Source organism: Emydura macquarii, unplaced genomic scaffold (assembly GCF_026122565.2).
Source record: "Emydura macquarii macquarii isolate MOO-44397 ecotype Brisbane River unplaced genomic scaffold, CSIRO-AGI_Emac_v2 contig_212, whole genome shotgun sequence".
NCBI classification, from domain to species: domain Eukaryota; kingdom Metazoa; phylum Chordata; order Testudines; family Chelidae; genus Emydura; species Emydura macquarii.
Window position 1 is genome coordinate 702,001 of NW_027130349.1, and position 12,713 is coordinate 714,713.

The 12,713-nt window shown below is 38.1% G+C and overlaps 1 protein-coding gene across 1 annotated transcript; it reads right to left on the reverse strand.

Annotated features, from left to right (window-relative positions):
- Positions 1 to 1,091: 1,091 nt before the first annotated feature.
- LOC137151463 (transthyretin) lies at positions 1,092 to 12,044 on the reverse strand. The gene is made up of 4 exons (XM_067545732.1): positions 11,892 to 12,044; positions 10,975 to 11,114; positions 2,710 to 2,845; positions 1,092 to 1,368 (listed from the first exon to the last, which is right to left on the reverse strand). The coding sequence occupies exons 1-4, from the start codon at positions 11,958 to 11,960 to the stop codon at positions 1,261 to 1,263; spliced, it is 453 nt and encodes a 150-aa protein (XP_067401833.1). The 5' UTR covers positions 11,961 to 12,044; the 3' UTR covers positions 1,092 to 1,260.
- Between the last annotated feature and the right edge of the window lie 669 nt (positions 12,045 to 12,713).

A 12,713-nucleotide genomic window follows, 5' to 3' on the forward strand; every position in this document is an offset into this window, starting at 1 on the left:
GTATTCAATCCAACAGACTAATCCACCAGTCTAGACAAATGATTGTCTTCCCTCCCTCCCCCAAAATCAATTTCTCCATGACTTCAGCTGATTCACGCACAATCAGTCTGCACTTTAACCCATGCTTACTTTTGAAAATCTCTCCTGAGTTGTTATGTAGATAACTTTATTAAAAGGTCATGAATCTGTCTTAGCATTTTTCCCTTAAAGCTCAGGTGAAGAATAGCTAGTATTTAATTTGTATAGCTATTTTGTTTACATTTGGTTTTGAAATGAAATCTTGCAGGGTCTTTTTCATGTCAGATCTGGACTGAACTAACATGAAGTTTCATAGAACTCCAGCTAGAAATCTTCAGAAGATCAAGTTGAGTATAAGATCACTGTGTCTTCAAAAGGGACTAACTGGGGTACTTTCTTGTTTCAAACAGGGACAACTTCCTTTCATTATATCTACTTCCAGCTGACATTGGCAAGTGCAGAGATTTTTTGAGAAGATTTAAAAACCGCATATATTAAATGAATTCTTTCTAATGTTTGGATGCATTTAGCATTTTGAACAAAAGTCCATGATAAAAACCAGGACTCTGTGTGCTCTGTTTGTATGCTATATCCCCTTTCATTTACCCTTAATCATCTAGCTTTTCTATTGAGAATTTAAACCCTTTGGTGCTGTTGTAATTGTCTCTTCTGTGTTTGTATAGCATCTAGCACAATGGGGCCCCACTCTCAGTTTGGCCCTCATCAGAGCCATGATACAAATAATAAATAAATATGATTATTATTGGGCCAGCTATCTCTGAGGTTTAAGCATGTATGCTGACAGGAGAATATTGCGCTTGAAATCCACTGCATATTTTGCAGAATTTAACTGCTTTCAAACACCAGACATCACAGAATAAGATAACGAATGGATCTGTTTTCTAACAGTGCAGGGAGGGAGTCCGATTACAGGTTAATGTACCAAGTCGAGAGTTGGTTTGGTCTGAGTGTCCAGTCAATGTTTTTTTGTTTTTTACAAAGTTTCTTTTGCACATCAACACAAATGTGCCTCTTCTGAACAAAGTAAAACATCACTGATAAAATCACAACGGTTTCTTCTTTAAAACGTTTATTGACTTGCCTGAGTTTTTAGCCAGGTTACTAAATGATAAAGACTACCGTAGCAAAAAGGCATGCCATTAGTTATAGGAAATAACTTCCTCCTAAAACATATAGTAATTCTATCAATGAAGGATATTTGGGGATGATTTCAGTGCATACTTATTCCTGTGGGTTACTGACGACTGCAGTAGTTGAATAAGAGAAGGGACTGAGGAGAGCAGCAATGGTGTAATGACGATGACCGGAATCATTAGCAGTAAAAACCACCTGGAAGAGAAAACACTTGTAAGTTTGAAGCACAACATATATGCTCCAAAACTACCTCAGTGTTAGATGTAGCATACAGTTTTCCCCTTGAGTAGTATTTGGCTGATTTCTTTCAGTTATTGGTTTTATCTTTCATTAATTATGCAAACCCAATAAAGTAGATGCAAGATATTGTAACAAATTAATGCCTGGATAAATCTAAATATTGATTAGAGGGTTCAGGGTCTAGTCCAAAGCTAATGGAAGTAAATAGAAAGAGTCCCACTAACTTAGTTGGGCTTTGGATCAGGCCCTTACACCTCAGTCATGTGTGGGGCTGAGTACCCTTTAAGTCTCAGAAAACAGTGGAAGCACACTCAGTACCTTGCAGGATCAATCCTTAGCAATGTAAAACAAGCGTGTGATTTAAAATTCAATGTATGATGTCCTGTAGATCTTCTCAGAATATTTGGTTAGGCTTTTAGGAAATGTGAATTGAATTCAATGGCAAGCAGCAATAAAGGCTGTTTTTTTCCTGGAAGCTCTATGTAAACATTTTATATATAAAAAGAAGTGCTGGACTGCCAGCTAAGGAAAATACAAGGCACAATTATACCTCAGTTCTTCTGATGTTACTTCATTCTTAGGAAATTTGTGTAGAATAGCATTTAAAAGCCTTGTCTATTTTTTCCCCTTTTGCTTTTAATTTATTCAAAGACGTTTGCTGCAGTTTTCTCTATCACATACTTTAGAAGTGACCTGGGGAAAAATGCACTTTGAACTTTACAAACAAATGATGTGCAGGTAAAAAATATTGGATAATATAGCTGACTATCTGTGGCTATACATCAAATTGAAGAGATTTCAGTGATTTTCAGATTACAGAAACTGGAGTTGCTATTCCAACCAAGAAAATGCCTCAGGTGTGAATAGAGACCCTTATATGATTTATATTATATTGATGCCATTCATTATGGGTCTCCGAAACCTGGCATCCATCTCAGCAAAGATAAAAACATTTCCATACCGCAGAACATTTTAAACCTTTAATGTCTTTGAGTGAGGCACAGATTTGAGTACGAGTCATAATTCTCTGTTGATGTGAATGGGCACAGCTCCATTGACTTCAGTGGAGTTTTGCCCATTTACACTAACAGAGAATTTGGCCCATTAACTTAAGCGAGAACTCTTTGATTCCAATTGTTGTATGCATTGCACTTTTTCTCCACAGGATGCTGTATGATATGGTGAAACACTGCAATGCATAATGCTACTCTTTGTACTTTATCGGAATATGGAACTTTTTTTAAGCAGGTGCTCTGTTCAATATGTAAGACCTAAGGCATAGTCACGAATACTCACGTCAGCATATTCATGGAATGGAGAAAGGCCAACGCCCTTCCAGTAAGAGCTGGTGTCAAACTCAATCCTGTATAACCCTTCTACAAATTGTTCGTCCGTTGTGAGCTCATGGATCTCCCCAAATTCTGTGGTTTTCCTGTGATGATAAATATCCACGTGAATACTTTATCTTGCTATTCAGATGTATAATGGCAGTAGGTAGCGTGGCACGTGAAATAGCACAGATGTGAAGCCTGGTTCTTAGGACCCCACTGAACAGTTCTAGTCATCTGCAATAATTCCCTATCTTCTGTGCATGTCACTGCATCACACAGTCATCTATCCTTGCTACCAGTTCATGAATACACATCACAAATCAAGCCTGGGTTTCACAAAGCTTTTTTATCATTGCTGCTGTTATGACATGCATTATGGGTAAGGCCTATTTTAATTTGGTGCTTTCCTTGTATTATGTGTGCCCTGGAACTGAAAATTAGAAGCCTAGGAAAAGGATTGCCATGAGACATGCCAGTTGCCATGATAAAGCTACGGAGGGAGGAAGATTTTTTGAGGGGGAAAAGATCTGCTGACTAATTGTTATAAGCATACAAGGCTAAACATTTTAAATCTAACTACCACATTTTTACATGACCCTGAATGGAATTTTCTTATGTTCTGATGATGATAAAACCTCTATTTTAGTATTATTAATTTAACCATTCAAGTTTAAGATAAAATACAACAGGTGGCTATAACAGAAAAAAGGGAAAGGAATGGGAATTTGTGATGTGATTTAGCCAGTATAAACAATTAATTCTTTTTTAACTAAAAATGAAGTTTTTTTTCTTTTTGCCTTTTCCTCTTGAAATATTTATGAATGAAATAACTTCACAATCCTGTATAATTAACTGATGTTGTTGAAGAAAGAATGGGTCTGAAGCCTGAAAAGCTAATAGGACTCACCAGTCCTATCATCAGCTGTGAGAACAGCTGTCCTGGCAGATAATATAGAGTGGGAGATGGAAGAGAGGGATAGACAATGAAAGAGCCTAATGATGATCAGAGAAGAAATCAGTTGTATTGTTCCCACTTCTTCTTTCAATACATACCATTTTACTTGTGTCCCAAAATGAATCGTAATGGAGGAAAATAGTCTCAATGAAGGACGATTTACTCTAATTACAAAGTAAAGGGATTCTATACCTTAGGGGAAAAGTCTAGTTCCTTGAAGTTGATGTAAAAACTCCCTCTGGGACCAGGATTTGGTCCAATGGGAATAAAATAAACTGTATCTAGAGTAAACTAAAACATGAAACAATCCAAACTTTTGATTTAAAATGTATAATTATGATGAAAGGGTGTGATCCCTGACTTGAACAAGGTTCATTTATTTTATTTATAATTTTTATGACTTGCACATGGTTAACTTTCAGTGAAGCAAAAAAGAAAGGCAGAGTAATTAACTGGTGAATGCTCATTGGTACTTGCACTCATTAAAGGGAAAAGTCAGGTTCTGCAGAAAACTCTGAGTTTTGAGAGTGCTAATTATTTAATCACATTATCCTGTTTCAGTTAAAGCTAACACTTGAGTCTGAACCAAAATCTCTCATTAGAACAACCACTGAATATCGGAAAAGTCTGGGTCCAAATTGAATTTTGCAGTTAAGCTGTATTTTTTTAATATATTGAACCAATATATCAGATGTGAACAACCCAGAACATGAGAGAAGATGGACAGTAGATTTAGACTTTGCAACGTGATCCCATTTCTAGTTTAGGCCTGGGACTAAAATGTTCCATGGTCATTTGGATGCAAAGATTGCTGGATTAGTATGCAGTAGAAAGAGGATACTGTACAAGAGGCTAATGCAGCTTGTCAGAGGGGGAGAGACAGCAACAGTAGCTTTCTGAAGTATGTTACAAAAGTAGGAATTTGGATATTATGGTTCAAGTGTGTATTGCAAATACCAAAGAGTGAATGACACATGACAGTCATGAAATCAAGAGCAAAATTAACTTATTGCCAATAAATTGTCTGAAATATCTATAAAAATGGAACATAGTGAACAAGCTGGTACTGACAAGAGATAAGCCAGATGAAATAATAGGTATTTTACTTCTCAAACTTCAGTGCCTTTTGCTGTACTGGTTGCTAATGTCTCATTTAAATCATTTAAAATTGTGATTATGACAATCTTTGGGAAGAGCTACTGAGCATAGTGTTTACTTATAAGCTGTGTAGTTTTCTGAAGGTGGGATTTTCAAAAGCTCTTAACTTCAATGGGAGCAGAGTTAGACCAATGTTAAGCTCTTTTGAAAATCCCACGTTGAGTCTACATCTAGTGTCATTACCTCCATTCTAGTGCCTCAGGGAATTTTGCATCAAGCAATCTGCTCCCCAGTCTATTTCCAAGTGTATGTTGGTAGTGCCAGGAAAAAGACTTAGGGGCTGATGATGGGCTCATAAAAGCCAATAGCAAAACTCTCCGGGGACTTCAGTGATGCAGAAGTTTGTCCTAACTTAGGATCTGCAAAAGGAGAGTTGTAAATATCTGTTCAGGAGCGTAGATTTTGTTTATAATGAGCCTCTCTATCCACTCTTGGCGCGCTGTCTGATGAAGAAGGCAAAACATAGCATGTGAGCCTCCTGCAGTCATGCGATAGAAAAAACAATACTTTCAAATTAAGGGTTGAATTTTTAAAAATGTGTCTTTGTTGCACAGTGAAAAACAGCAATTGTTTGTCTAAATCACACCCCACAGTTGCAATGTAGATGTACCTTAAGACTCTGTAACACAAATGAAATCATAAAGGTTACAACCTGGTCATCCCCTGACCTGGTTACAAGCATAGTTCCAATCTTCATTGTAGTCTGGATCACAACCATGTATCATTACTAGACTAGAGCTATACCAATCTGTGCAACAAACTGGAGCAATTTTGTAAGCAGCTTAGGGGACTGCTGAGTTGTAACGAGGTTCTCTGACATAGCTGACTTTATTGGTATTAATCATTGTAGTGGTGTAGCTTCTCAAGGCCTCAATCAACAGATTGTAAACAAAGCCTCTGTGAGTGTGAAATTGATTTATATTTTCAGTACAACAGGTTCTGCCTAACAGAGAAAAACCTATTAATAGAATGTAAACAGTGGAAGTGCAGGCTTGCATACAACGGTATCTTATCGTGCATTTAGTTTTAGTATCTCAAAAATGATACGTCCACCATTTTCATTGGGAAATATTCTTTGCTTGCATACTTGACAGAGCAAAAACACAAGGCCTGGACCGCCAGGTTGGTTACCTGTTTAAGCATAACTAAATATTAAACCATTTATTGTCTTAGTTGTATATTCACATTTAGTTTCTGCATTTGAAGATTGATTACTTCAGGGTATTTTGTTATTTGTTCTTCTCCATGTTCCAGAAATCATATGAATGAAGAACAGATTTGTCTGAATTCCTTTAGAAAAATGTTTTAATCATATATACAGGGGATGGAAGGAAGGAGAGAGAAAAGAAGGCATTTTCACTTTGCACATAAGGAATGCAGGGTGATGTTTCATGGGCATTCCTCTCTTTCATGGATTAAGGTGAAATAGCCAGTAGAGCTCAAAAATCTGTTCCAATTGTCTGGGACATTTTCATTATAAGCTGTGTGTGGTGACTGAACTCTTTTTCTTACCTACATTCCTGCTGTCTGGGATTTATGTATTTGCTGTGTGTAATGTCCCCTTGAAATCAATGTCATTTATTCTCTTCATGGGGCATATGCTATACTGAAATTAAACTATGCCCTCAAATGTTTGCAGGCATACTATTAATTTGGACCATATTCAACAGAATGAAATAGTGACTTAGAGTAACATTTGTGACATAAACTGATTCAAATGCATATACAGAAGCTTGTTTTCAAACTTCAAACATTAATCCACAAAAAAACCTAATTTTGGCAAAGGGAATTGCTAAAATATGTGATAGGAGCTATATTTTCAAAAGTATGTGAGCACAGAGGGTGCAAGTGACAAGGTCAAAGACAATCAAGGAAAGAGTTAAAATAGTTACCTGATTGCTAATCCCCTGAACAACTAGACCATACTCCCGCCTCAGAACTTCTCAGTTGGCATTAGCTTTCCTTGCATAGTTTCCGTTAAACTCAGTTTGAATTAAGCTTCTTAATAAAGTCACTTGTTGTATTCTAACTTTCCTCCTGCCTTTTAAATACAGTTATTCCAAGTTCAAGGTGCTTTTCTTAATACAGCAGGATGTAATATTAAGGGAAAGAATGACAGTAATTATTTATTCTTATAGGTACATACCCTGAAACAGGTACCTTTCCATATGTACACTATAAGTGCCATTGCCATAACATAATATACCATTAAAAATAACACTTCCTAACTGTAGTATCTATTGATTGTATCCAGATATTCCAAAGATCTGTGAAGTAATAACATATTCCCAGATTCACCTGCCATCATACACTGGGTCTTATTTAAAATTGAAATATTTGTTGGGTTTCTCTCTGATGGTCTGAAGTTCTGGTCATGAATACAAGAGGGAATCTTTTCAGTACATTACAACTAGAGCAGTTCAGAAAACATAATTTTCATCCCAGGGGAAATTTTGACATTTCAAAATTGATTTCTGTTCTTAATTGGAATGTAAAGCCAAACCATTGAAAATTTTTGTGAATTAAAAAATTCCCAGAAGTTTGAATCAAATGTCACAGCAAATAAAAAATTGACATTTTTGATTGAAATAATGTGACATGACAAATGACATTTTCCTTTGGAAATGGTGATTCAAAATGATATTTTTGGTTCACTTCTCCCAACTGGAAAATTGAAAAATGTAGTCAACATTTACGTTTTCTGGGGAAACATTTGATTTTGACTAACTCATATTTTCTGAGGGGAGATCATTTGTGTGAAAAATTTTACCAACTCTAATTTCAACAACAGCAACATGCTTTTATATGGTGGCATTCTTCACAGGGATGCTATAGAATGCTTTACAATAATTAAGATGATCAAAACCATCAAATAATCCAAAGCAATAGGGCAAAGAGGGTTTTGGTTTTTTACTTTAGTTTAAAAATCTGTAGTAAATTCAAAATTAACAATAAAAGAGCAAATATTCAGTCATGAATTATGATTATTAAAGATCCTTCTGCTCAAAAAATTTAAGTCTTAACTTTGGATTAACTAAATAGTTGGCCAATTCTGGCTTTAAAGGAAGACCTGAGAAATACGGCATTAAACTGCCACCCTAGAGAGGACAACTACTTTTACAGTAGGTGGCTTAATATTAAGCCAAGAAACATGTATTAAAATGGAATAATTAAAGAGTCATTAGGCAGAAAGAATGCGCTCGTTAGGGCACTCAGGAGGTGGGAGATCCAGATTCCAATGACTATTTAATTAGTTATACAGAGTGAAACAGCTTCAACAGGAGAGACTGAGAGAGCTCCAGAATATCCTATAGCCCCGTGGTTAGGGCATGCTCGTGGGAGACCCAACTTGAAATCCCTGCTCCATATCACACAGAGGTAGGTAACTGAAACCCACATCCTAGGTGAGTGCTCTAGCCACTAGTTCAAAAAATGATCCGGGGGTACCTTCTCATCCTCAGTTTTTCTTTAAAATCCACTGACTTTGGCTTAGGCACCTAATTCCAGGAGAGGGGTTCACAGCTATGAATCCCAAGCAGAGATAGAGGTCTCCCTCTGACCTGAACTTGGGTGGGGGAGGGCTTAGGCCACACCACTTTCTTTGGCGTTATCTGTTAGCTGGAGTGGGCAGCTCAGCTCAGTGTGCTGGGTTCTGTGAATCCCATTCTTAGATGCCTACCTCGCCCCATAGAGTGAGAGTATAGAGAGCCTGGGCACCTAACTCTGGGCTGTGACTTGCACAAGATGGCAGGGCACCTCGGTGTACCCTTTTGTGAATGTAGCCCCTAGTGGCCTTTTGTGGTAATTCATTCACCAGGAATCTTTTGTGGGTAGGTGTTAGAGTGGGGCAAGCTGGAAACTCACAGCAGGATGAGGGAAGCAGCTTGTGTAGGTTATGTTAGGTTTTGCAGAGGTCTGATAACGTTCTGTAAGCAGAATTATATAGATCAGGAGAACTCTAAATCCTGCAGGCCACAGTGACATGGCAGTCATCATCCGCAAGTCCTCAATGGAAAGGTTGACAATTAGGTAACACTAATAGCAAAGTCACATATATTAAGTTGAAAGAGATGTGAAGATTTAACTATGTCTCTGTTTCTTGACTGAGGGTTTGGGGCAAGCACATTTATTAGTAAGTTCATACTAAATCATAAGAATAGGCAGCCACAAAGCTATGCATCCTTAACACATAGTAAATGAGAATTGCATCTTTTGCTTGTAACTGCTGCTGTTTAACAAGTTCTCTAGCCACTGATTGCCTTTTCATCTCACTGTAATGTACCCTAAATTGAACTGACGAAGTTACATCTCTTTCACCTTACTAAAGTAAAAGAAAAAGGATACGGGCATTAGTTTGATTTTAAATTACTTGGTAGGCAAACAAGATGAAAGGTTCTCCCAGTGAAAACTGGAATAAATGGGCTTTTGTGGGGAACAAATACATGGACATGTCTTGGGGACAGGCCCTGAATACTGTTCCAGCCTGTGGTATTGAATAGCGGCTTGCTGTCCCTCCATGCTCTTATGGAGTGGCTTCTGACCACTAGATTTGTGTGAGTGCAGAACTACTGACCCCCTTCCCTCAACTACTTTGAAGATTTGTGTCTGCACTGGCCTATTCAGATTTGATATGGAGCCTACCTTCCCAGCATGCAAGTGGTGAGGAAGCTTTTAAGTCTGGCCAGTCCACCCACAAAATCTCACACAAGTGTACCTCAGGGTTTCCATGGCATAGAGGACCTCTGAAGGTCCCTTTGCTAGAAGGTGAATGTCACCCAGAGTGCATATGTTTTGTTTGATTATTGTACATATATCTAAATAGAAAAGGGATCCCAGCCCCCTCAACATCAATCCTCCAATGCACCATTGCCATTCAAGTTTTTCCACCCTTTTTTGCATCATTTTCTTCCTCAGAGAAATGTTCTTTCCTGAAATTATTGTGACAGGCCGGTAATTTGTAACAATGTGGTGTCTAAAATGTGCCAAGTGTAGGGTTCAGTCCTGCAGACACTTACAGGTGGGTATAGTGCTTACACATGTGAGTACACTCAATTATTATTATTTCAAAAATTATATATATTTTTGAAAACTGCTCTCACACATATCTTAAAAAGAATATAGTTTTCCTAATGATGGCAGAAAAGTGTAGTGTGGCTTTTGGAGCCCAATAGACTTATCCAATCATGCTGCATAAGAAGCCTGGCAAAAAAGTTACGTTTTGTACAGGGCTTCTCTCTCTAAATAATGCTGCTTGTTCCTAGATTAGCTCTAAGTAGTTTCCTTAGATCTGCTCAGCGATGTGAAATACCTAGAGACAGAGGCAAGGCACGCTCTCAAAGCTGCAGAGAGAAGTAAATAGTGTCAAAAAATCTTTAGCAAAAGATATTAAGGATGATCTAATAGTGAGGGTGCTCACTTGGGACTCAGGAGAACTGGCTTCTTGTGTGATCTTGGTCAAGTCACTTAATTTCTCTGTGTCTCAATTCCCTATCTGTGAAATTGGAATAATAGCACTTCCCGACCTAACGGGTGTTGTGAGGGTAAATACATTAAAGGTTGTGAGCTACTCAGATACCATGCTACTATGTGCCATATAAGTCCACAAACACTGTGGACCTTTTTCTGCTCTCAGTTACCCCATTGTAACTTTGTCCAAGGAGTTTCTCCTTGTGTAAGTGAAAGCAATAGGAAAGGGCATTTATTGTCTGCATGTTTAGGGCTTTGTAACAAAGCTTAAAGAGGTGGGATTCGCCTGGCTTCCTCCTCTATGAACAAAGCTCTACTGAATATCAAAATGGCTACCCTGAATTATATAAAAGGGCAGGGGCACACGTCGTTGGTTTGTTTAAACATAGGTACAGCAGCACCTTTTAAAAAACTAGGAGAAAAATATAAATATTCCCTCACTAAGGTAAAATGAACAATTCAAAGTAATTCTCCCTATAGTATGTATTCTCATCACGGGCCTCATCCCATTGGACTTAGTGGGCTTCAGATCAGGACCTGTATCCTTTTTACAAAGAAAGAGGGACAAGCTACAAAATAAGGTGATCTTCATCCCCTTTATATCTCATTGAGATCTTCAAGACATCTTGAATGTTTCATAGCACAGCTTACCCCATAGCGAATTCCTGCCAGGTTTCATCTGCAGCCTTTTTAAACACTTTAACTGCTACATTGGCAGCTGGACTTCCCCGAACTGCATCCAGAACTTTCACCATAAGAGGGCACTTGGAATCAACAGATCCATGGGAAACCTTGGGAAAGTAGGAAAGGTTTTTGTAGTGTAGTAAACTTATAGTGTGTGTTCAACATGCCAGTTAGAAAGCTTACCTTCTTCCAGAGAACAGAAAAGCTATTCTTGCAGAGGTTAGCATCCACATGAAGGCACATTCCAAGCAAAGTAGTGTTCTAAACTCAGTGTAGTTCACAAGTAGATGTTTCTCATACCAAAGTAAACTTAGATTGGGTGCACTGTACTACTTCAGGGAATGGTTGCATAATAAACATAGTAAACATAGTTTAAGGCCATAAATAGCTCTGGGACACAACATGCTAATTATGGATGTATCGTTAAATGAGGACCAAAAATAAGACAAGAAAATAATACATGAGTATTTGTTCAGGCCAATCACCTCAGCCTCTGTTTCTGATAAAAATCATTTTATTGCCTCAGACATACGCCTTAGGCTGGGAGAAAATTGGCTTTGCCAACTTTGTTGTACGGTGTTTAATTCTTAGTAATACTTGAATAGCATCTCCCGTCTGAGAATCTTGCAGTGTTTTATAAGTAGTAAACAATTACATGTCACAACACCCTGATGAGGAAGGTAAAATTATCCCCATTTTACAGCTCTAGAAATTGAATCTCAGAAAAATAAAGGGACTTGCCCAACATCACGGTCAGAACCAGGAATAGAGCCCAAATCTTCTAGATCCCAGCCCCTGCCCTTAACTACAAGACCTCTATAACACAGATGAATCACGAGACCTTTGAAATAATAGAATTGCCCCCTCAATATCAAAACACTTACCAATGGTGCAGCTTCAGAAAGAAATACCAGTCCAGCTAAGAAAACGAGAAGCACAGAACGAAAGGCCATTCTGCTTGCTGTTAGTGAGCCTCTGTGCCAGCAGCTAGAAGCTGATGGGATTTGGGATTTTATACCCAATCCCACCGCAAAACAGGCTGCTTATCTGGTGCCCATATGACTCAAAACCTGCTGATTCTGATTATTTACTTAGTAAACAATCCAATCCTGCAGTCATTCCATGCATGGAACTGCAACGGAAGTCAATGGGACTTTTGCATGTGGAAGGACTGCAGGATCATTGGTACTAAGCGAATAAGTAACCCACACAAACATGAACCTTGCCTGGGGAGATTAAGCTGTTAGAATATCCTCTGTAAAATAATGCAAATAATTTGTTTTTGTCAGGCTGCATAACTGGTTATAGCAGGCCCTATTTCCATTGCTGACCTTATGTTGGGAGAATACCTCATATATTCAGTCTTACTCCTTGTCTATTTCTGTACATGTTTCCTTTTTTATCTAATGTTTTTGAGGCCCAGCTGTCGAATCAGAGGGATATTTCCTTTCACGGCACAGTTAAGGTGGAATACGATACACTGTGGCACGACAGACAAAAAGTACTATGGTGAAATCCTGGTCCCATTGTAGGCAATGGCAAAGTTCTAATTGACTGTATTGGGACCAGGATTTCACCCCTAGTTATTTAATGGCAAAGCTTTGTGAACTTAACTCACACAAGAACTGGCAATCGACAATGAGATTAACAAATTATTTTTGTGTTTTAGCTGAGCACTGTCACTATTTGCTTTTTGGCTTGGCACA